We start from the raw sequence: 24,103 nt of genomic DNA on the forward strand, positions 1-24,103 counted from the left end.
GGCTCTCGTGGAGAGGGCCTTCTACTGGCCGAAGATGAGGACTGATGTGGAGGAATATGTTCGAACATGCCTTACTTGCTAACAAGACATGGTGGAGTAGTGGAAGCCGGTGGGACTTTTGGAGCCGTTGCCCGTACCAGAAAGGCCGTGAGAGAGCATTTCCTTGGACTTCATATCAAGATTGCCACTTGTAAGGAGACTCGGATCGATACTCGTGGTGGTCGATCGGTTTTTAAAGTGTGCAACTTTCTTTAATGCTCCCCTACACTGTTCAGCAGAGGAGGCGGTCAAGCTGATGATGAAGGATGTGGTTAAGTATTGGGGAGTCCCGCACAATATCATTAGTGATCGAGACGCTCGGTTCCTGGGACGATTCTGGACCGAGCTATTCAAATTGTTGGGGTCAAAGTTATACTTCTTTATAAGCCTCCACCCCTAGACGGATGGCCAGACTGAAAGGATACTCTCGCTTCTGGAGCAATATCTTCGGCTCTACGTGAGTGCCAACCAACGAGATTGGGTGAAGCTGTTGGACATTGCCCAATTCTCCTACAACTTGCAGCGGAGCTCTGCATCCAACAAGAGCCCCTATGAGATCATTACCGGACAACAACCGTCGACTCCGCACACTATAGCCATTGGGTATACTGGGAGTAGTCCGTCAGCCTACCATTTCGGAAAGGAGTGGCATCGAAATGCAGATATTGCGCGGGCTTACTTGGAGAAGGCGGCAAGAAGGATGAAGAAGTGGGCAGACTTGGGAAGGCGACCGCAAGAGTTCAAAGTTGGCGATTTGGTGTTGGTAAAGCTCCAACCAGCATCACTCCAATTATTTAGGAACAAAGTCCACAAAGGATTGGTGCGCAAGTATGAAGGGCCCTTCCCAATTATCAGCAGGGTAGGCAACGTCTCTTATAAGTTGCAGCTGCCGACGTGGTTCAAAATTCACAACGTTCTTCATGCCAGCAACCTAAAAGCCTACCACTCGGATCCGTAAGATGCTTCCCGAAGTGTTCCAACTCGGCTACCTCCCGTCACAGCCTCCTACGAGAAGCGAGTTGAAACCATTCTGGCGGACCACAAGATAAAGCTACCCAACGGAGCTGAGCAGACAGAGTACTTGGTGAAGTGGCGAAAACTTCCCCGAACTGAAGCCAGTTGGGAGCTTGAAGACGCCCTTCGACATGAAGAAGAGATCATCAACAACTACCAACAAGCGTCGACGAGGGCGTCGATAGTTTAGGTGGGGGAGAATGTCACGAACGGTCGTCGTGCGCCCGCAACAACTCCGTTCAACGAACCGTTCGTCGCTCTCATCTACATGTACAGTTACTTGGCAGCCTGTTTTGCCTTGGTTTTGAGTCATTTTACTTGTAAAAATGTAAGTTCGAACAAGCTGCAGCGTTACAAAGCGACCGCTCACCGAACCGAGCAAAACAGCCCCAAAACAGCTCCGTTTTCGTGTGCCGCGGGCTGATTTTTGGAATCTGCCTCTGCTCACCAAAACGTCAGCCATCTTAGCCCCTTTGAACCCCCCGGGTGGCACAGGGGTGGATGGGGCTTTGGTATAGTACCGGGCGTTGAACACTCATTCGCAAGTTCGCACGTTGCCTTGACGGGAACTTGTTGTCGCGCCCGGGACTCGGTGAGCAGCTGTTTGTGGGTTTACAGCTGTTCGTTCAACCTTCTAAAGCCCTTGTTTTCCCCCTCTCCCTCTTTTCTCTTGTGCACGCAAGGTGCTCGTTGAATTGCTTGTAAAGCTTCCCCTTTTCGTGAGATTTCGGGACTTGTCCTTTGCTCGTTCTTTCGAACTAATCAACTTTCTCTTTTACAGGTCCTTGGGGACCTGCGAGAGGTTGCAAGTGGGCTGATCTTTGCGGAACAATATCGCAAGGGCGAAGCGCGTCTTAGGCAACGCAAGCTAAGTTCGCGTCTTTGCCGCAAGGGTGCCTCACGCCTTAGGCAATTCCAGCTAAGACCGTGACACCACGTTGCGAAGCCAGGATTGGCATGGCAGATTCCTGCTGGCGACTGGGAGGTGTTGGTGGGGGCCCCCACATTTGGCTTTAGTGGCGTTGCTGGCTTAGTTGGCGAGGGGATTTGGTAGCGCCAAGCTTCTCCCTATCCATTCTGAAATTTGATTCTGCTTGGTTTGGGTAGACAGAGGTAGTAAGATTTCTCTGAAAGAATAACGCCGACATTGGAGCTGCTGCTGCTATGGGTGATATGGCTGCGATCCATTTTGCTGCTCAGAAAGGTCATCTAGAGATAATTAGGATCCTATTATCCTCTGATGTCTCTGTCAAGGCCTGCTAACTTGAATGGTTTGACCCCTCTGCACTATGCCGTCAAAGGATCTCATCCAGAGCTCATCGAGTATCTCATTAAAAAAGGTGCAAGCATCACCGCCACGACAAAGGCCTAGCAAACACCTATTGACCTTGTGAGCACCGAGGAAGTCTGTGCCCTTCTCGTTGAGTGCAAACAACCTATGAACAAAGATGATAAATCTGCTACGATCAAGGAGGTTGGTGGCTCTGTTTCAACGGATAATATTAAAGAAAACAATGGAGTCTCCATCCCTGAAGAGTCAGCTAATGTCGATGAAGAAGGCACGGACACAAAGGAAAAGAGAAGAGGTGAAGCAGCTGCTGATGAGGACTCATCAAAACATTAAAAGTCTTAATGTTTCCCTTGATCACCTTCTGTTTGAAAAATGATGTACAAGATGAGGATGAAGAATAGGACTCAGATACGAAAGACAACAATCATGTAAGGGCAGCTCTAGTGTGGAAGCTCTAACATTTTATTGGTAACTTTATGTGTTGTTTTCTGGGACTTTATGTGTTGATCTATAAGGTGTTTTTTGTTAGCAAATGTTGCACATCTTTATTCTTTGTTTCATCATTATATCCGAAGCATGCTTTTGCAGTGGGTGACGGAAATGTTCTCACATTTTCAAATCAGTTTTCTTATGAACTTCTCATCGTTGTACCGTATGTTGAACTTACGGAATGGTCTGGACGAGTGGAGAGTCGAAGAATCTTGTTCTCTTTTGATGTAGGTGGTCCTTCGAACTGCAAATTTGGTCGCTACAAATCGATGGTCTCTTCTTCCCGGTTTGCGTTGGTCTTGTAGGTTAAGATGGCGCTCGAATTCATGAGCACGTAACTTGACATACTTTCGGTGACGAGTAAATTTGATATCTTCAATTTATTTGCAAGTCCTGTACAAAAAATGGGCAGTGTGTGGAAATGACTCTTCACAAGGATTAATTACTCAGGAAATCCATAGCCCATCATCTTTTCTCTAATCCTTTTAATTTTTGACTTTAAGTAGTGTTAGTTAGCTCAACATCTCTAAACCTTGATTGCAACCTCACTTGATTGATTGGCTCCCACGAAGGCCAAGGTGCCTTCCACTCACCTTGCTGAAGCTTCATATTTCTTAATTGTAGATCTGAGTCAATTACGATCGAATTGTGATCGTTAATTATAATTCGGTGATCAATTGGGAGAAGCGACTCCAAAGTCGGTGCTAAGCTTGATGGGCATGAAGGGGTTGATGTTTTACCATCTCAAGAGTCATCTTCATGTCACATCTCTTCGTCCCTTCTTCTATGGTCTATTGTTTCTATTCTGATCTTGCTTTATCAGTCTGCAGAAGTACAGACCTGGAAAGCAAACCAGAAGGGAGACAGGCTAGGAAGCAAAGAAAAACGGTAGGTCAAGACAGGCCACCATAAACTGAGAGAGTACATACATTCCTTAGAATTGAGCATTCATGCCTGCTTTTTATTCCTCATACAAGAAGCAATTCAAGCAAGACTAATTGTTCCTCTACCACCGGTAGTGATGTCTCTAGAACAGACGGTGTCGAGTATGTGTATGGCACAAACTCTTTGTTTCGACATGAGTCGCTCGTCAGGCAGTTTGGAAGCCACCAGAGCCCAGCTTACGGATTTCGACCTGCCACTATCAGGCTTGACGGAGAACGTCGGTCGGGTTTGCTAAGAGAAGCACTCGGAGCTGAGATTAGTGCGGTCAGAGGAAAACATCAAGAAGAGGAACGATTCAGGGTTTCAACTTTATTAGGAAGGTAGAGATGAGGCCGAGGACAGTTCTCTTCTTCTGCTGGATTTGAATGTGAAAGGAAGCAGAGGTGAGATGGTTGGTGGATCAAGAGGAAACGACTTGGATCTCAGAATCCAAACGCAGGGGTTGTAAACCAGCTTTGACTGTCGATTCTGCTCTTGCAGACACATCCGATGCTGTCATTGTGCGCATCGAGTTGATATCGAGTCTATGTTTCTTTCCTACAGCGTAAATCTTTATACTGCGGTTTGTTGAATGATTTGATCGTGGACGAAACAACTCCCCCTTGTACGGGAACTTCCTCTCTTCGGCCATCAACATATCATGTTGTTTGCCCAATTTGAAAGCTATCAGTTTATCCAAGAAAATAACAGAGCACAGATCGATGTGGTGCATATCCAACAATCTTCGGATTCTTACCATACATCACAAGCAGCAATCAATTTTCACATCCGAATTTGACAGACGACTTGATTTGTATATTATTTACGTTGAAACATTCGACATTTGTGCACAAAGAAAAAGAGAAAGATCATATTTGAGTTGACTTGCTTTGAGAATCGACCACCTTCACTGCGCTGCGTTGACAAACTCCAAGAACGAAGGAGGAATTCAGCAGGCTTGTAGGCCGTAGATGATGCCGCGATGGCAGGCCACCTTGGCGTCTTGGTCGTCGAAGAACCTCCGCTTCATCTTCAGATAGACTTGGCAGGTCACCAAGCTATCTGATCCAGCTTGATGCGACTTCCCAGCTTGGCGTGGCACCCCGAGGGTACTCGCCACTCTCTCCAGCCCGCCGGAGAGACCCTTGCAGCCGCGCATAATGTGCTTGAGATCCACAGTCTCTCCGAAGAGCAAGTTCACCAGGCCGAGGAACTCTTCCAGGGTGTCGGGCAGAGGCCGGCCGAACCCCAGCACCTTGATGAGATAGGCGAAGTCGTAGCAGCTGTGAAAGGCGATCCATCGAGTGGAGTGCGGGCGGCAGAAACGGCAATGAGCGACGAGGCCGGAACGATAGAGGTGGGCGGCGAACTGGCCGGAGTCGATGCCGTAGAGGGGGAGCCGGTCGAAGTCGATGCCACTGGAGCGGAGCAGGTCGACGGAGTCCGGCGCGTGGAGGTCGCGTCGGACATCGAATTCGCGGAAGTTGAACTCCCACACGTACCCGACCCTGCCGCCGGTGCCGATGGAGGGGAGGTCGCCGAAGGCGTCGAAGAGGGTGAGGCCGAGTTGGACGAGCTCCATCTTGTCGACGTTGGCCTTGAGGAAGGCGTAGCGCAGGCTGGGCGGGAGAAGACGGTGTGGCCTCCGAGTTCTGTAGAGGAAGCCGGGAAACTCCGTGTCGAAGGCGACGTAAGAGAAGCGATCCACGAGGGAAGCAATGATGGAGAACTCGTACTCCAAGTTCCACGCCCAAACCGAGCGCACCACCAAATGTTGCCGCCCTCCTCCTCCTCCTCCTCGTTGCGAAGACATCTTTCCACGCGACGATACAACAGTGTGGAGCGAAGAAGAGTGTCGGAGAGGAGTGATGCGTGACAAGTCCAAAGGTCACGTCCTTATATAACAGGCAGAGTGTCCGAACCCCAGTTCGATTCGGAATCCTATCCGAATCGAGCTATAATCCTAATCCAAGAAGGAAAGATGCGGGTGTTAAGCCCCAGCTCGATCCAATGTCTCTCGGAATCCTAGTCCGATTCTAACGATCCAAGGTATCTTCGTTCGAAGTACGTCTCCACATTTGTGGGCCTTAACTCGGCCCATCCTGCTACCGTCTCGGCCTTCAATCAACTATGTATTACCGCTGCCTTCGTCGCTTGAAGCTCCACGACGGCACACCCCGCGGAGATGGGAGACCCCGGAGCGGCATCGAGGAGGAAGAACCGATTACCGAAGGGGGGCAGCGAATCTTCCGATCTCCACGCCGCCGCGAGGAACGGGGACCTCACCACGGTCGAGTCCATCTGCAACGCTAATCCCCTCGCCGTCAATACTCGAGATCGCCATTCCCGGACACCGTATCCTTTCTCCCTTGTTCTCCTTTCCTCAATCTTCGCTTTTGTTGTCGTTATCATGTGGTGGGCTCTTCGCTTGGTTCAGAATCTGTCGAGCGAGCAGCTTATTGCGCCGCCGAGAGTTTGGCACTGAGTTTTAAGGTTCCCTTAGGGTTTTTGAGCTTTAACCTACTTGGCTGGTTCATTTAAATTCCTTTGCTAGGATTCGGATTGCTGTCTGATTTGGTGCATTATTTGTGACTAGCTGGCCCTTCTGAGTCTTAGGTCTTAAATATCAACTCGATTCCTTTGAAAAGAGAATGAAGAAAAGGATATAGATGATGAAACTATCTATCGATGGAGGATGACTGTGGCAATGATTTGCAGAAATGATACATGCCGATTCATCCACACTGACACTCTTCGGTATAAGAACTTCCACATAACTTGTGGGTGGAATTGTGTTGCTTCGATACTTAGATTTAATATAGGAAATGTTCATTACGAAGCTGAGAAATTGTTGCTGTCGACAATTTAAACATCTCTTTTCTGTCAATGTATGTTATGTTTTTTTGGGTATTAGAATTTTTAAACATCCAAGAAGTGCTTTACTTTTCGAGATCTCAATCTTGGGTAAGTAAATTAACAAAAATTATTCCATATCTCCAACCTCTATGTGGTGGGAAAGAGGATATATCATAGTTTCTTATACTAAATTTGTTGACATCTAAGAAATTTGCAAGTCATAGGGTACAAACTCAACTTTTGGATATTTCTTGTTAACACACAAAGACCGTCGATCGGTGAGTCGGCCTGATTAGTTATCTGCCAAAAGTGTAGGTCTCTTCTGCTGGCTTGCCTTCTAGTCACGCCTTCATGCTACGCTGACGACCTTGCACAATAGGCTTGTGCCGAGGGTGTCCCAGGTCAACCCCTTCGATGCTTAAGTTAGCGAAAGATGGACTGATGGAGGGGGAGGAAGACAATAGTGTGAGTAGTGTAAATGAGAGAATAGAGGGTTTTTGCCTGCCTCCTTTTGTCTTGGTCTGGGGCTTGGATTTTTTACCTAGGCATCGAGCAATCTAGACGTGTGTTAGCCAGGCCCCTCTTACTATGTATGGGGGGGGGCATTAATAAGGACGGCTTGCTGGTGCGGACCGTTGGGACGCCTTTGGGTTGACTCCCCTGTCGCTTTGGGTTAGGCAAGGAGTGGGCCCTCCATCGGTCGTCCGGAGGGGAAGGCTAGTGAAATCGGGCCATGCTATCAATCATTAATACTGAAGCATGGCTTTTGTTGATATGTCAGCCAGGAGGCTACTGGGGAAGCAGGGGCATACTGCTAGTCATTAATGCACAGGCATGGCTTCTGTTGAGATGTCAGCCAGGAGGCGGTTGGGGAAGCTGGGGCATGCTGCCAACCATTAATGCGGGGCATGGTTTCTTTAGCTGCGGCATTAGTAAGGAGTGGGTCTTATGTGCCCACTGTCACGAACGGTCGTCGCGCGCCCGCAACAACTCCGTTGAACAAACCGTTCGTCGCTCTCATCTACATGTACAGTTACTTGGCAGCCTGTTTTGCCTTGGTTTTGAGTCATTTTGCTTGTAAAAATGTAAGTTCGAACAAGCTGCAGTGTTACATAGCGACCGCTCACCGAACCGAGCAAAACAACCCAAAATAGCTCCGTTTTCGTGTGCCGCGGGTTGATTTTTGGAATCTGCCTCCGCTCACTAAAACGTCAGCCATCTCAGCCCCTTTGAACCCCCCGGGTGGCACAGGGGTGGATGGGGCTTCGATATAGTACCGGGCGTTGAACACACATTCGCAAGTTCGCACGTTGCCTTGACGGGAACTTGTTGTCGGGCCCGGGACTCGGTGAGCAGCTGTTTGTGGGCTTGCAGCTGCTCGTTCAACCTTCTAAAGCCCTTGTTTTCCCCCACTCCCTCTTTTCTCTTGTTTACACAAGGTGCTCGCTGAATTGCTTGTAAAGCTTTCCTTTTTCACGAGAATTCGGGACTTGTCCGTTGCTCGTTCTTTCGAACTAATCAACTTTCTCTTTTACAGGTCCTTCGGGACCTGCGAGAGGTTGTAAGTGGGCTGATCTTTGCGGAACAATATCGCAAGGGCGAAACGCGTCTTATGCAACGCAAGCTAAGTTCGCGTCTTGGCCGCAAGGGTGCCTCACGCCTTAGGCAATTCCAGCTAAGGCCGTGACACCACGTTGGGAAGAGCTAGGATTGGCAGGGCAGATCCCTGCTGGCGACTGGGAGGTTGTTGGTGGGGGCCCCCACAGTTGGCTTTGGTGGCGTTGCTGGCTTAGGTGGCGAGGGGATCTGGTAGTGCCAAGCTTCTCCCTATCAATTCTGAAATTTGATTCTCGGATGTATTGCACATTTTTTCTTTTCTTTTTATTTTGTAAAAAAGTGGAACAAACGAATCTATTGATAAATCTTTTGTTTGGTAATCTAATGTTGCTACCTTGACACGAATAATATGAAATTGAGTCTTCATCTGGCTGCTTGGTTTGGGCAGACAGAGGTAGCAAGATTTCTCTGCAAGAATAACGCCGACATTGGAGCTGCTGCTGCTATGGGTGATACAGCCGCGATCCATTTTGCTGCTCAGAAAGGTCATCTAGAGATAATTAGGATCCTATTATCCTCTGATGTCTCTGTCAAGGCCTGCTAACTTGAAAGGTTTGACCCCTCTGCACTATGCCGTCCAAGGATCTCATCCAGAGCTCATTGAGTATCTCATTAAAAAGGGTGCAAGCCTCACCGCCACGACAAAGGCCTAGCAAACACCTATTGACCTTGTGAGCATCGAGGAAGTCTGTGCCCTTCTCGTTGAGTGCAAACAGCCTATGGCCAAAGATGATAAATCTACTACGATCAAGGAGGTTGGTGACTCGGTTTCAACGGATAATATTAAAGAAAACAATGGAGTCTCCATCCTTGAAGAGTCAGCTAATGTCGATGAAGAAGGCACGGACACTAAGGAAAAGAGAAGAGGTGAAGCAGCTGCTGATGAGGACTCATCAAAACATTAAAAGTCTTAATGTTTCCCTTGATCACCTTCTGTTTGAAAAATGATGTACAAGATGAGGATGAAGAATAGGACTCAGATACGAAAGACAACAATCATGTAAGGGCAGCTCTAGTGTTGAAGCTCTAACATTTTATTGGTAACTTTATGTGTTGTTTTCTGGGACATTATGTGTTGATCTATAAGGTGTTTTTTGTTAGCAAATGTTGCACATCTTTATTCTTTGTTTCATCATTATATCTGAAGCATGCTTTTGCAGTGGGTGACGGAAATGTTCTCACATTTTCAAATCAGTTTTCTCATGAACTTCTCATCGTTGTACCGTATGTTGAACTTACGGAATGGTCTGGACGAGTGGAGAGTCGAAGAATCTTGTTCTCTTTTGATGTAGGTGGTCCTTCGAACTTCAAGTTTGGTCACTACAAATCGATGGTCTCTTCTTCCCAATTTGCGTAGATCTTGCAGGTTAAGATGGCGTTCGAATTCATGAGCACCTTACTTGACATACTTTCGGTGACGAGTAAATTTGATATCTTCAATTTATTTGCAAGTTCTGTACAAAAAATTGGCAGTGTGTGGAAATGACTCTTCACAAGGATTAATTACTCAGGAAATCCATAGCCCATCATCTTTGCTCTAATCCTTTTAATTTTTGACTTGAAGTAGTGTTAGTTAGCTCAACATCTCTAAACCTTGATTGCAACCTCACATGATTGATTGGCTCCCACGAAGGCCATGGTGCCTTCCACTCACCTTGCTGAAGCTTCGTATTTCTGAATTGTAGATCTGAGTCAATTACGATCGAATTGTGATCGTTAATTATAATTCGGTGATCAATTGGGAGAAGAGATTCCAAAGTCGGTGCTAAGCTTGATGGGCATGAAGGGGTTGATGTTTTACCATCTCAAGAGTCATCTTCAGGTCACATCTCTTTGTCCCTCCTTCTATGGTCTATTGCTTCTATTCTGATCTTGCTTTATCTGTCTGTAGAAGTACAGACCTGGAAAGCAAACCAGAAGGGAGACAGGCCAGGAAGCAAAGAAAAATGGTAGGTCAAGGCAGGCCACCATAAACTGAGAGAGTACATACATTACTTAGAATTGAGCGTTCATGCCTGCTTTTTATTCCTCATGCAGGAAGCAATTCAACCAAGACTAATTGTTCCTCTACCACCAGCAGTGACGTCTCTAGAACATTCGGTGTCGGATATGTGTATGGCACAAACTCTACTTTTACGTATCGTTGCATATAAAATTTAAACTTTATACAAGAAATTGCAAAGCGTTAACAAATATCATGTGCTGCATGTAAAACATCAATGAGTTCTGCAATGACTCGAAATACTACTAAACATCAATAACTCGAGATACTATAAAGGATTTAATAATAAATCAGTTTATCTAATATTTATTTTCAGAGTAATTTACTACTTTGTAATAAATCTGAAGCTTCCTTATGACTTACCAAGAAGCTGTGGTCCTTTTTCTAATTAATAGAATATTTATTATTGTAAAAACAAGGATTTGAATTAAAGGATGAAGAAAAAAAAAAGAAAAAGAGGAAGTTTATTATATAAATAATGGATAATAAATTATTGATATTTTTATTTTTTTTATAAATCCGGGATGTGACGTTGCATACAAAACATCGATGAGTTCTGTAAATAAATAGGACTGTGCTAAAGAAAATAAAAATAAATCGCGGAGAAAAGCTTCTTGACTCAAGATACTACAAAGGATTTAATAGCTTCGAACAAGCTAGGGAAGTTTTGCGAAGCTTAAGAATCTTAGCAGTAATGGTTAGTCTGTGATTCTTATTAAACGGTATAGATTGGAATGTTTGTGCACTTGATGTAGTTTTTGTAATTTAGTAATCCCGTGAACTCCAGACTTTGATTTATGCTCTCCAATTTATATCCGTCATCCGATGTTTCACAAACCATGCAGAGAAATGCCTCTTGGAGAGGCATTATGCTATCAGATCGAAGTGCAGAGGAAACTGCAAGAGCAGCGGGAGGTAAGCCTATTGGTGTGTGGCAAACAAAGGCCCTACTCCTTGTAACATTCGCGAGATTTCTTTACCAGGCACAGAAGAAATTGCAAACGAGTATAAAGGCTCAGAGGAAGTACTTGCAAGCAATGCTGGAGAAAGCTCAGAAGATCTTTGTTTCGACATGAATGGCTCGTCAGGCAGTTTGGAAGCCACCAGAGCCCAGCTTACGGATTTCGACCTGCCACTATCAGGCTTGACGGAGAACGTCGGTCGGGTTTGCGAAGAGAAGCACTCGGAGCTGAGATTAGTGCGGTCAGAGGAAAACATCAAGAAGAGGAACGATTGAGGGTTTCAACTTTATCAGGAAGGTAGAGATGAGGCCGAGGACAGTTCTCTTCTTCTGCTGGATTTGAATGTGAAAGGAAGCAGAGGTGAGATGGTTGGTGGATCAAGAGGAAACGACTTGGATCTCAGAATCCAAACGCAGGGGTTGTAAACCAGCTTTGAGTGTCGATTCTGCACTTGCAGACACATCCGATGCTGTCATTGTGCGCATCGAGTTGATATCGAGTCTATGTTTCTTTCCTACAGCGTAAATCTTTATACTGCGGTTTGTTGAATGATTTGATCGTGGACGAAACAACTCCCCCTTGTACGGGAACTTCCTCTCTTCGGCCATCAACATATCATGTTGTTTGCCCAATTTGAAAGCTATCAGTTTATCCAAGAAAATAACAGAGCACAGATCGATGTGGTGCATATCCAACAATCTTCGGATTCTTACCATACATCACAAGCAGCAATCAATTTTCACATCCGAATTTGACAGACGACTTGATTTGTATATTATTTACGTTGAAACATTCGACATTTGTGCACAAAGAAAAAGAGAAAGATCATATTTGAGTTGACTTGCTTTGAGAATCGACCACCTTCACTGCGCTGCGTTGACAAACTCCAAGAACGAAGGAGGAATTCAGCAGGCTTGTAGGCCGTAGATGATGCCGCGATGGCAGGCCACCTTGGCGTCTTGGTCGTCGAAGAACCTCCGCTTCATCTTCAGATAGACTTGGCAGGTCACCAAGCTATCTGATCCAGCTTGATGCGACTTCCCAGCTTGGCGTGGCACCCCGAGGGTACTCGCCACTCTCTCCAGCCCGCCGGAGAGACCCTTGCAGCCGCGCATAATGTGCTTGAGATCCACAGTCTCTCCGAAGAGCAAGTTCACCAGGCCGAGGAACTCTTCCAGGGTGTCGGGCAGAGGCCGGCCGAACCCCAGCACCTTGATGAGATAGGCGAAGTCGTAGCAGCTGTGAAAGGCGATCCATCGAGTGGAGTGCGGGCGGCAGAAACGGCAATGAGCGACGAGGCCGGAACGATAGAGGTGGGCGGCGAACTGGCCGGAGTCAATGCCGTAGAGGGGGAGCCGGTCGAAGTCGATGCCACTGGAGCGGAGCAGGTCGACGGAGTCCGGCGCGTGGAGGTCGCGTCGGACATCGAATTCGCGGAAGTTGAACTCCCACGCGTACCCGACCCTGCCGCCGGTGCCGATGGAGGGGAGGTCGCCGAAGGCGTCGAAGAGGGTGAGGCCGAGTTGGACGAGCTCCATCTTGTCGACGTTGGCCTTGAGGAAGGCGTAGCGCAGGCTGGGCGGGAGAAGACGGTGTGGCCTCCGAGTTCTGTAGAGGAAGCCGGGAAACTCCGTGTCGAAGGCGACGTAAGAGAAGCGATCCACGAGGGAAGCAATGATGGAGAACTCGTACTCCAAGTTCCACGCCCAAACCGAGCGCACCACCAAATGTTGCCGCCCTCCTCCTCCTCCTCCTCGTTGCGAAGACATCTTTCCACGCGACGATACAACAGTGTGGAGCGAAGAAGAGTGTCGGAGAGGAGTGATGCGTGACAAGTCCAAAGGTCACGTCCTTATATAACAGGCAGAGTGTCCGAACCCCAGTTCGATTCGGAATCCTATCCGAATCGAGCTATAATCCTAATCCAAGAAGGAAAGATGCGGGTGTTAAGCCCCAGCTCGATCCAATGTCTCTCGGAATCCTAGTCCGATTCTAACGATCCAAGGTATCTTCGTTCGAAGTACGTCTCCACATTTGTGGGCCTTAACTCGGCCCATCCTGCTACCGTCTCGGCCTTCAATCAACTATGTATTACCGCTGCCTTCGTCGCTTGAAGCTCCACGACGGCACACCCCGCGGAGATGGGAGACCCCGGAGCGGCATCGAGGAGGAAGAACCGATTACCGAAGGGGGGCAGCGAATCTTCCGATCTCCACGCCGCCGCGAGGAACGGGGACCTCACCACGGTCGAGTCCATCTGCAACGCTAATCCCCTCGCCGTCAATACTCGAGATCGCCATTCCCGGACACCGTATCCTTTCTCCCTTGTTCTCCTTTCCTCAATCTTCGCTTTTGTTGTCGTTATCATGTGGTGGGCTCTTCGCTTGGTTCAGAATCTGTCGAGCGAGCAGCTTATTGCGCCGCCGAGAGTTTGGCACTGAGTTTTAAGGTTCCCTTAGGGTTTTTGAGCTTTAACCGACTTGGCTGGTTCATTTAAATTCCTTTGCTAGGATTCGGATTGCTGTCTGATTTGGTGCATTATTTGTGACTAGCTGGCCCTTCTGAGTCTTAGGTCTTAAATATCAACTCGATTCCTTTGAAAAGAGAATGAAGAAAAGGATATAGATGATGAAACTATCTATCGATGGAGGATGACTGTGGCAATGATTTGCAGAAATGATACATGCCGATTCATCCACACTGACACTCTTCGGTATAAGAACTTCCACATAACTTGTGGGTGGAATTGTGTTGCTTCGATACTTAGATTTAATATAGGAAATGTTCATTACGAAGCTGAGAAATTGTTGCTGTCGACAATTTAAACATCTCTTTTCTGTCAATGTATGTTATGTTTTTTTGGGTATTAGAATTTTTAAACATCCAAGAAGTGCTTTACTTTTCGAGATCTCAATCTTGGGTAAGTAAATTAACAAAAATTATTCCATATCTCCAACCTCTATGTGGTGGGAAAGAGGATATATCATAGTTTCTTATACTAAATTTGTTGACATCTAAGAAATTTGCAAGTCATAGGGTACAAACTCAACTTTTGGATATTTCTTGTTAACACACAAAGACCGTCGATCGGTGAGTCGGCCTGATTAGTTATCTGCCAAAAGTGTAGGTCTCTTCTGCTGGCTTGCCTTCTAGTCACGCCTTCATGCTACGCTGACGACCTTGCACAATAGGCTTGTGCCGAGGGTGTCCCAGGTCAACCCCTTCGATGCTTAAGTTAGCGAAAGATGGACTGATGGATGGGGCTTCGGTATAGTACCGGGCGTTGAACACTCATTCGCAAGTTCGCACGTTGCCTTGACGGGAACTTGTTGTTGCGCCCGGGACTCGGTGAGCAGCTGTTTGTGGGCTTGCAGCTGCTCGTTCAACCTTCTAAAGCCCTTGTTTTCCCCCTCTCCCTCTTTTCTCTTGTGCATGCAAGGTGCTCGTTGAATTGCTTGTAAAGCTTCCCCTTTTCACGAGACTTTGGGACTTGTCCGTTGCTCGTTATTTCGAACTAATCAACTTTCTCTTTTACAGGTCCTTCGGGACCTGCGAGAGGTTGCAAGTGGGCTGATCTTTGCGGAGCAATATCGTAAGGGCGAAGTGCGTCTTAGGCAACGCAAGCTAAGTTCGCGTCTTGGCCGCAAGGGTGCCTCACGCCTTAGGCAATTCTAGCTAAGGCCGTGACATTGTGGTATCAGAGCGGGCAAGCACTTCAAGCGAGCAGCGAAGGAACTTCGTAACTTCGCCATGTCAAAGCATCGTGGCGAATCCAGCAAGACGGGGCAAGCCGGACCCTTGCCCCAAGCAGCCGCAGGTGGGCTGCATGTGCACACTCGCTCTCATGCTGTTGGAGCCGCTCAAGAGGAGCGCGACAGCGAACATGATGAGCAAGAAGTTGGCTACTCTCCGCGAGCGGAGGTGGTGCAATATGGAGCGCCAACTGGGAAGAAGAGTCACGAGGAGAGACTCACAACGGCGGAAACCCGCCTGGATGTTCTTGAAGCGAGCGCGGAGGAACTCTACCATGGCCAACAAAGGCTTGTTGGGGTAGAGAGCTCGCAAGAGGAAGCGGAGTCCAGGATCGACAAGGTCGAGGCCCTAGTCGACCGACTGTCTGATGACACCAAAGACTCCGTTCAACACCTGCAGGAAGTTGTGGCGGAACTCACTTCAAGGGTGACAATGCTCACTAGAGCACTAAATGCGGGAGGAAGCAACACCCGCGTTGCACCACCACAAAATTTACGGGCACCCGAGCCTCATGGATATGGAGGGGCCAGAGATGCCAAAGAGCTCGAGAACTTTCTGTTCAACATGGAACAATACTTTCGAGCTACGAGGCTCGATTCTGAAGATACCAAAGTTTCTATAGCAACAATGTATCTGAACAGAGATGCAAAACTTTGGTGGCGAACTCGCTGGGAGGAGATCCAACAAGGTCGGTGTTGGGTTGACACATGGGAGGACTTGAAGCGGGAGTTGAGAACTCAGTTCCTACCAGAGAAAACAGAGTTCATCGCAAGAAGGAAGTTGAGACAACTCCGCCAGAGTACCACCATCCGAGATTATGTGAAACAGTTTTCTGCACTAATGCTGGACATACAGGACATGTCCGAGAAGGACAAGTTGTTCAGCTTCCTCGATGGTTTGAAGCCATGGGCTCAACAAGAACTAAATCGAAGGAATGTTACCGATGTGGTTGGGGCAATTGCTGCTGCAGAAAGGCTCACCGACTTTGTTTCCTCTGAAGACCCAGGGAGAAGGAAACAATCTTCAAGCAATCGCCCTCCGAAACATTCTCGAGGGAAGGAGCTCGGGGGTGAACAAAAGAAGAAGAGTTCCCACAAAGGGCCAAACCCGAAAGGCAAGGTCTCAAAACCTGGAGGATGCTTTTTTTGCGGAGGACCGCACATGTTGAGGGAGTGCCCACAAAAACAGGTACTCAATGCTTTGACGGCTTCCATCCACCCCCCCCCGATCGGACAAGGGCAAAGCTGTTGCTCTTAGTTCGAGCAGTTCTGAATCCAACAGCGACGACGAGGAGTCGTAAGGACCCCGGATGGGAGCAATGCGTTTGTTGAACGCTATGCGGGGTCAAGTGGGGGAGAACATGAAAACAAAGACACAAAAAGCAGGAAGTAGTGAACTGATGTATGTGGACATCAAGTTAAATGGCCAAACGACCCGTGCAGTGGTGGACACGGGAGCTACCCAAAACTTCATAGCCGATCGAGAAGCATAGCGACTTGGGTTAATCTTGGAGAAGAGCCCAAGCTGAATGAAGGCGATGAACTCGGAGGCCAGGCGAATATCCGGGTTAGCGAAGGGAGTCCCCATCAAAATCGGGACATGGAGCGGGAACACCAACATGATGGTAGTGCCACTGGATGACTTCCAAGTGATTCTTGGAATGAAGTTTATGCACGCGGCGAAGTTGGTGCCAATGCCGTTCTTGAACTCCCTACGTATGATGGGAGGTGACAACCCCTGCGTGGTTCCCGTCTCTCGAAGAGGAACCAAGGAGCCCTAACACATATCGACATTACAACTGAAGAAAGGGGTGCAAAAAGGTGAATTAACATTTATGGATGCTATGAAGCTAGAGCCACTTAACGAGAAGGCCATTCAAGCACCTGTTGTGGTGGCGAACGTCTTGAAAGAGTTCAATGATGTTATGCCACCCGAATTGCCGAAGACTCTTCTGCCACGCAGAGGCGTGGATCACAGCATCGAGCTGGAGCCAGGAGTGAAGCCTCCAGCGAGACCACCCTATCGCATGCCCCCACCAGAGTTGGCAGAACTTAGGAAGCAGTTAGGTGAACTGCTAAGAGGTGGTCTCATCCGCAACTCTGAAGCACCTTTCGGAGCTCCAGTTCTCTTCCAGAAGAAATAAGATGGGAGCCTCCGACTCTGCGTCGATTACCGAGCCCTTAACAAAGTGACAGTGAAGAACAAGTATCCCATCCCGCTCATCGCGGACTTGTTCGACCAGTTGGGCAAAGCCAAGTATTTCTCGAAACTCGACCTTCGGTCGGGGTATTGGCAGGTGCGCATCGCTGAAGGCGACGAGGCGAAGACTACCTGTGTGATCAGGTATGGAGCGTTTGAGTTCTTGGTGATGCCTTTCGGCCTAACCAACGCTCCAGCCACGTTCTGCACTCTCATGAACCAACTATTCAAGGAGTATTTGGACAAGTTCGTGGTCATCTACTTAGACGATATTGTCGTATACAACCAAACGCTCGAGGAACATGTCCAGCACCTTCGGACAATTTTCAAGGTTCTCATGGAGAACACATTGTTCGTAAAAAGGGAGAAATGCTACTTCGCCCAAACGGAGATCCTATTCTTGGGGCATCAAATTGGTAATGGTTCCATTCGGATGGATAGGTCGAAGGTGCAAGTGATTGCGGAATGGCGAACTCCAAAGAAGGTGCCAAAGTTGAGATCCTTCATTGGTTTCGTCAACTACTATCGACGCTTCATAGCGGGGTACTCGAAGCGTGCAACTCCACTGACGGAGTTACTGAAGAAAGAGCAACCTTGGAAGTGGTCTGATAAATGTGAAAAGACATTCCAAGATCTGAAGGCCGCTGTTATGGAAGAACCAGTGCTCAAATTGCCAAACTATGGGGAGCCTTTTGAAGTCCATACAGATGCTTCGGACTTCACTATTGGGGGAGTACTCAAACAGGAGGGTCATCCGATGGCCTACGAGAGCCGTAAACTCAACGAGACCGAGTGGCGGTATCCAGTGCATGAGAAGGAGATGACAGCGGTGATCCACTGTCTACGAGTTTGGCGACACTATCTCCTCGGATCGCGATTTGTGCTGAGGACGGACAACATCGCTCTGAGCTATTTCCAAACTCAGAAGAAGATCTCCCCAAAGCAGGCGCATTGGCAGGACTTCGTAGCTGAATTTGATATGGCAATGGAGTATAAGCCTGGGAAGGCGAATGTCGTGGCCGATGCATTGAGTCGGAAAGTGGAGCGTGTGAATGCCACACAATTGGAGGACGGAGTTCAAGCAAGTCAGTTGCACTCCAACTTCCTTTCCAGGATCAGAGATGGACTGTATAGTGACCCCCAGGCAGTTATCCTAATGCAGCTCAACAAAGAAGGCAAGACACGACGATTTTGGGTCCAGGAGGGACTCGTTTACACCAAAGGCAATAGGGTTTATGTTCCCCGAGTAGACAATTTGAGGCGTGAACTCTTAAAAGAGTGTCACGATTCCCTTTGGGCTGGACACCCAGGTTTTCACAGAACATTGGCTCTCGTGGAGAGGGCCTTCTACTGGCCGAAGATGAGGACTGATGTGGAGGAATATGTTCGAACATGCCTTACTTGCTAACAAGACATGGTGGAGTAGTGGAAGCCGATGGGACTTTTGGAGCCGTTGCCTGTACCAGAAAGGCCGTGAGAGAGCATTTCCTTGGACTTCATATCAAGATTGCCACTTGTAGGGAGACTCGGATCGATACTCGTGGTGGTCGATCGGTTTTCAAAGTGTGCAACTTTATTTAATGCTCCCCTACACTGTTCAGCAGAGGAGGCGGTCAAGCTGATGATGAAGGATGTGGTTAAGTATTGGGGAGTCCCGCACAATATCATTAGTGATCGAGACGCTCGGTTCCTGGGACGATTCTGGACCGAGCTATTCAAATTGTTGGGGTCAAAGTTATACTTCTTTATAAGCCTCCACCACTAGACGGATGGCCAGACTGAAAGGATACTCTCGCTTCTGGAGCAATATCTTCGGCTCTACGTGAGTGCCAACCAACGAGATTGGGTGAAGCTGTTGGACATTGCCCAATTCTCCTACAACTTGCAGCGGAGCTCTGCATCCAACAAGAGCCCCTTCGAGATCATTACCGGACAACAACCGTCGACTCCGCACACTATAGCCATTGGGTATACTGGGAGTAGTCCGTCAGCCTACCATTTCGGAAAGGAGTGGCATCGAAATGCAGATATTGCGCGGGCTTACTTGGAGAAGGCGGCAAGAAGGATGAAGAAGTGGGCAGACTTGGGAAGGCGACCGCAAGAGTTCAAAGTTGGCGATTTGGTGTTGGTAAAGCTCCAACCAGCATCACTCCAATTATTTAGGAACAAAGTCCACAAAGGATTGGTGCGCAAGTATGAAGGGCCCTTCCCAATTATCAGCAAGGTAGGCAACGTCTCTTATAAGTTGCAACTGCCGACGTGGTTCAAAATTCACAACGTTCTTCACGCCAGCAACCTAAAAGCCTACCACTCGGATCCGCAAGATGCTTCTCGAAGTGTTCCAACTCGGCAACCTCCCATCACAGCCTCTTACGAGAAGCGAGTTGAAACCATTCTGGCGGACCACAAGATAAAGCTACCCAACGGAGCTGAGCAGACAGAGTACTTGGTGAAGTGGCGAAAACTTCCCCGAACTGAAGCCAGTTGGGAGCCTGAAGATGCCCTGCGACATGAAGAAGAGATCATCAACAACTACCAACAAGCGTCGACGAGGGCGTCAACAGTTTAGGTGGGGGAGAATGTCACGAACGGTCGTCGCGCGCCCGCAACAACTCCGTTCAACGAAAGTTCGAACAAGCTGCAGCGTTATAAAGCGACCGCTCACCGAACCGAGCAAAACATCCCCAAAACAACCCAAAACAACTTCGTTTTCGTGTGTCGCGGGCTGATTTATGGAATCTGCCTCCGCTCACCAAAACGTCAGCCATCTCAGCCCCTTTGAACCCCCCGGGTGGCACAGGGGTGGATGGGGCTTCGATATAGTACCGGGCGTTGAACACTCATTCGCAATTTCGCACGTTGCCTTGACGGGAACTTGTTGTCGGGCCCGGGACTCGGTGAGCAGCTGTTTGTGGGCTTGCAGTTGTTCGTTCAACCTTCTAAAGCCTTTGTTTTCCCCCGCTCCCTCTTTTCTCTTGTGCACGCAAGGTGCTCGCTGAATTGCTTGTAAAGCTTCCCCTTTTCGCGAGATTTCGGGACTTGTCCGTTGCTCGTTCTTTCGAACTAATCAACTTTATCTTTTACAGGTCCTTCGGGACCAGCGAGAGGTTGCAAGTGGGCTGTTCTTTGCGGAACAATATCGCAAGGGCGAAGCACGTCTTAGGCAACGCAAGCTAAGTTCGCGTCTTGGTCGCAAGAGTGCCTCACGCCTTAGACAATTCCAGCTAAGGCCGTGACACCATGTTGCATAGCTAGGATTGGCAGGGCAGATCCCTGCTGGCGACTGGGAGGTGTTGGTGGGGGCCCCCACATTTGGCTTTGGTGGCGTTGCTGGCTTAGGTGGCGAGGGGATCTGGTTGCCAAGCTTCTCCCTATCAATTCTGAAATTTGATTCTCGGATGCATTGCACTTTTTTTCTTTTCTTTTTATTTTGTAAAAAAGTGGAACAAATGAATCTATTGATAAATCTTTTGTTTGGTAATCTAATGTTACTACCTTGACACGAATAATATGAAATTGAGTCTTCATCTGGCTGCTTGGTTTGGGCAGACAGAGGTAGTAAGATTTCTTTGCAAGAATAACGCCGACATTGGAGTTGCTGCTGCTATGGGTGATACGGCTGCGATCCATTTTGCTGCTCAGAAAGTTCATCTAGAGATAACTAGGATCCTATTATCCTCTGATGTCTCTGTCAAGGCCTGCTAACTTGAAAGGTTTGACCCCTCTCCACTATGCCATTCAGGGATCTCATCCAGAGCTCATCGAGTATCTCATTAAAAATGGTGCAAGCCTCACCGCCACGACAAAGGCCTAGCAAACACCTATTGACCTTGTGAGCACCGAGGAAGTCTGTGCCCTTCTCGTTGAGTGCAAACAGCCTATGACCAAAGATGATAAATTTACTACGATCAAGGAGGTTGGTGACTCGGTTTCAACGGATAATATTAAAGAAAACAATGGAGTCTCCATCCCTGAAGAGTCAACTAATGTCGATGAAGAAGGCACGGACACTAAGGAAAAGAGAAGAGGTGAAGCAGCTGCTGATGAGGACTCATCAAAACATTAAATGTCTTAAAGTTTCCCTTGATCACCTTCTGTTTGAAAAATGATGTACAAGATGAGGATGAAGAATAGGATTCGGATACGAAAGACAACGATCATGTAAGGGCAGCTCTAGTGTCGAAGCTCTAACATTTTATTGGTAACTTTATGTGTTGTTTTCTGGGACTTTATGTGTTGATCTATAAGGTGTTTTTTGTTAGCAAATGTTGCACATCTTTATTCTTTGTTTCATCATTATATCCGAAGCATGCTTTTGCAGTGGGTGACGGAAATGTTCTCACATTTTCAAATCAGTTTTCTCATGAACTTCTCATCTTTGTACCGTATTGTCACGACCTTAGCTGGAATTGCCTAAGGCGTGAGGCACCCTTGCGGCCAAAGACTCGAAGCTAGCGTGTGTTGCCAAAGTCGCGGGTCACCCGTGCGGCAAAGACGCGAACTTAGCTTGCGTTGCCTAAGTCGCGCTTCGCCCTTGCGATCTTGCTCCGCAAGGATCAGCCACTTTGTAACCTCTCGCAGGTCCCGAAGGACCTGTAAAAGAGAAAGAAAGTTAGATCGAAAGAACGAGCAACGGAAAAGTCCCGAAGTCTCGCGAAAAGGGAAGCTTTACAAGCAAATCGTCGAACACCTTGTGTGCACAAGAGAAAAGAGGGAGAGGGAGGAAAACAAGGCTTTCAAGGATGAACGAACAGCTGCAAGCCCACAAACAGCCGCTCACCTGGTCCCAGGCGCAACACCAAGTTCCCGTAAAGGTCACGTGCGAACTTGCGAAAGAGTGTTTAACGCCCGGTATATAACCGAAGCCCCATCCAGCCCGGTGCCACCTGGGGGGTTCCTGGGGTCTGAGATGGCTGACATTTTGCTTTGACGAGACAGTTCGCCGCGCGAACCTGTGGCACGCGAAAATGGGGCTGATTTGGGCTGTTTTGGGGCTGTTTTGCTCGGTTCGGTGAGCGGTCGCATTGCAGCGCTGCAGCTTGTTCGAACTTACATATTTACAAGCAAAATGACCCAAAACCATAAGAAAACCTGCTGTCAAGCAGCTGTACAAGCGGGTGTGAGCGACGAACGGATCGTTGAACGGAGTTGTTGCGGGTGCGCGACGACCGTTCGTGACATTCTCCCCCACTTAAACTGTCGACGCCCTCGTCGACGCTTGTTGGTAGTTGTTGATGACTTCTTCTTCATGTCGCAGGGCGTCTTCAGGCTCCCAACTGGCTTCAGTTCGGGGAAGCTTTCGCCACTTCACCAAGTACTCTGTCTGCTCCGTTCCGTTGGGTAGCTTTATCTTGCGATCCGCCAGAATGGTTTCCACTCGCTTCTCGTAGGAGGCTGTGATGGGAGGTAGCCGAGTTGGAACACTTCGAGAAGCATCTTGCGGACCCGAATGGTAGGCCTTCAGGTTGCTGGCGTGAAGAACGTTGTGAATTTTGAACCACGCCGGCAGCTGTAGCCTGTAAGAAACATTGCCTACCCTGCTGATAATTGGGAAGGGCCCTTCATACTTACGCACCAATCCTTTGTGAACTCTGTTCCTGAAGAATTGGAGGGATGCCGGTTGGAGCTTTACCAACACCAAATCGCCAACTTTGAACTCTTGCGGTCGCCTTCCCAAGTCAGCCCACTTCTTCATCTTCTTTGCCGCCTTCTCCAAGTAAGCCCGCGCAATATCTGCATTTCGATGCCACTCCTTTGCGAAATGATAGGCTGAAGGACTACTTCCAGTATACCCAATTGCCATGGTGTGCGGAGTCGACGGTTGTTGTCCTGTGATAATTTCGAAGGGGCTCTTGTTGGATGCAGAGCTCCGCTGCAAGTTGTAGGAGAATTGGGCGATGTCCAACAGCTTCACCCAATCTCGTTGATTGGCACTCACGTAGTGCCGGAGATACTGCTCCAAGAGCGAATTTATTCTTTCAGTTTGACCATCCGTCTGGGGGTGGAGGCTTGTAGAGAAGTATAACTTTGACCCCAACAATTTGAATAGCTCGGTCCAGAATCATCCCAGGAACCGAGCATCCCGATCACTAATGATATTGTGTGGGACTCCCCAATACTTCACTACACCCTTCATCATCAGTCTAGCCGCCTCTTCAGCTGAACAATGTAGGGGGGCAGCAATGAAAGTTGCATACTTTGAAAACCGATCGACCACCACGAGTATCGATCCAAGTCCCCCTACAGGTGGCAAACTTGATATGAAGTCTAAGGAAATGCTCTCCCATGGCCTTTCTGGTACGGGCAACGGCTCCAAAAGTCCCACCGGCTTCCGCTGCTCCGCCTTGTCTTGTTGGCAAGTAAGGCATGTTCGAACATACTCCTCCACATCAATCCCCATCTTTGGCCAGTAGAAGGCCCTCTCCACGAGAGCCAACGTTCTGTGAATGCCGGGGTGTCCAGCCCAAAGGGAATCGTGACACTCTTTTAAGAGTTCACGCCTCAAATTGTCCACTCGGGGAACATAAACCCTATTCCCTTTTGTGTAAACAAGTCCCTCCTGGACCCAAAATCGTCGTGCCTTGCCTTCTTTGATGAGCTGCATCAGGATAACTGCCTGGGGATCACTATACAGTCCATCTCTGATTCGGGAAAGGAAGTTGGAGTGTAACTGACTTGCTTGGCCTCTGCCCTCCAGTTGGGCAGCATTCACGCATTCCACTTTCCGACTCAGCGCATCGGCCACGACATTCGCCTTCCCGGGCTTGTATTCCATTGCCATATCAAATTCAGCCAGGAAGTCCTGCCACCGTGCTTGCTTTGGGGAGAGCTTCTTCTGAGTTTGGAAATAACTCAGGGCGATGTTGTCTGTCCTCAGCACAAATCGCGACCCGAGAAGGTAGTGTCGCCAAACTCGTAGACAGTGAATCACTGCTGTCATCTCCTTCTCATGCACTG

At 48.3% G+C, this 24,103-nt stretch overlaps 3 protein-coding genes and 2 pseudogenes across 3 annotated transcripts; 3 read left to right on the top strand and 2 right to left on the bottom strand.

Annotated features, from left to right (window-relative positions):
- Nucleotides 1-4,706: 4,706 nt before the first annotated feature.
- LOC135671591 (probable CCR4-associated factor 1 homolog 11) lies at nt 4,707-5,570 on the bottom strand. Its single transcript, XM_065179799.1, has one exon. The coding sequence runs from the start codon at nt 5,568-5,570 to the stop codon at nt 4,707-4,709; it is 864 nt and encodes a 287-aa protein (XP_065035871.1).
- Nucleotides 5,571-5,942: 372 nt separating this feature from the next.
- Nucleotides 5,943-8,774, top strand: LOC135671592 (uncharacterized). The gene is made up of 2 exons (XM_065179800.1): nt 5,943-6,230; nt 8,619-8,774. Exons 1-2 carry the CDS (start codon nt 5,943-5,945, stop codon nt 8,772-8,774), a joined length of 444 nt encoding a protein of 147 aa, XP_065035872.1.
- Nucleotides 5,975-11,807, top strand: LOC135671576 (myb family transcription factor PHL11-like; annotated as a pseudogene).
- A 292-nt stretch (nt 11,808-12,099) lies between these two features.
- On the bottom strand, nt 12,100-12,963 carry LOC135671593 (probable CCR4-associated factor 1 homolog 11). Its single transcript, XM_065179801.1, has one exon. The coding sequence runs from the start codon at nt 12,961-12,963 to the stop codon at nt 12,100-12,102; it is 864 nt and encodes a 287-aa protein (XP_065035873.1).
- A 6,829-nt stretch (nt 12,964-19,792) lies between these two features.
- Nucleotides 19,793-22,284, top strand: LOC135671577 (uncharacterized; annotated as a pseudogene).
- The last annotated feature ends 1,819 nt before the right edge of the window (nt 22,285-24,103 follow it).

Source organism: Musa acuminata, unplaced genomic scaffold (genome assembly GCF_036884655.1).
Source record: "Musa acuminata AAA Group cultivar baxijiao unplaced genomic scaffold, Cavendish_Baxijiao_AAA HiC_scaffold_1142, whole genome shotgun sequence".
In the NCBI taxonomy this organism is placed as follows: domain Eukaryota; kingdom Viridiplantae; phylum Streptophyta; class Magnoliopsida; order Zingiberales; family Musaceae; genus Musa; species Musa acuminata.

Bases quoted from the DNA above. Each gene is read 5' to 3' on its own strand.
- LOC135671591 (XM_065179799.1), bottom strand. From the start codon at position 5,570: ATGTCTTCGCAACGAGGAGGAGGAGGAGGAGGGCGGCAACATTTGGTG.
- LOC135671592 (XM_065179800.1), top strand. From the start codon at position 5,943: ATGGGAGACCCCGGAGCGGCATCGAGGAGGAAGAACCGATTACCGAAG. The intron at 6,231-8,618 runs GTTTGGCACTGA...TGGTTTGGGCAG, and splicing joins AGCTTATTGCGCCGCCGAGA to ACAGAGGTAGCAAGATTTCT.
- LOC135671593 (XM_065179801.1), bottom strand. From the start codon at position 12,963: ATGTCTTCGCAACGAGGAGGAGGAGGAGGAGGGCGGCAACATTTGGTG.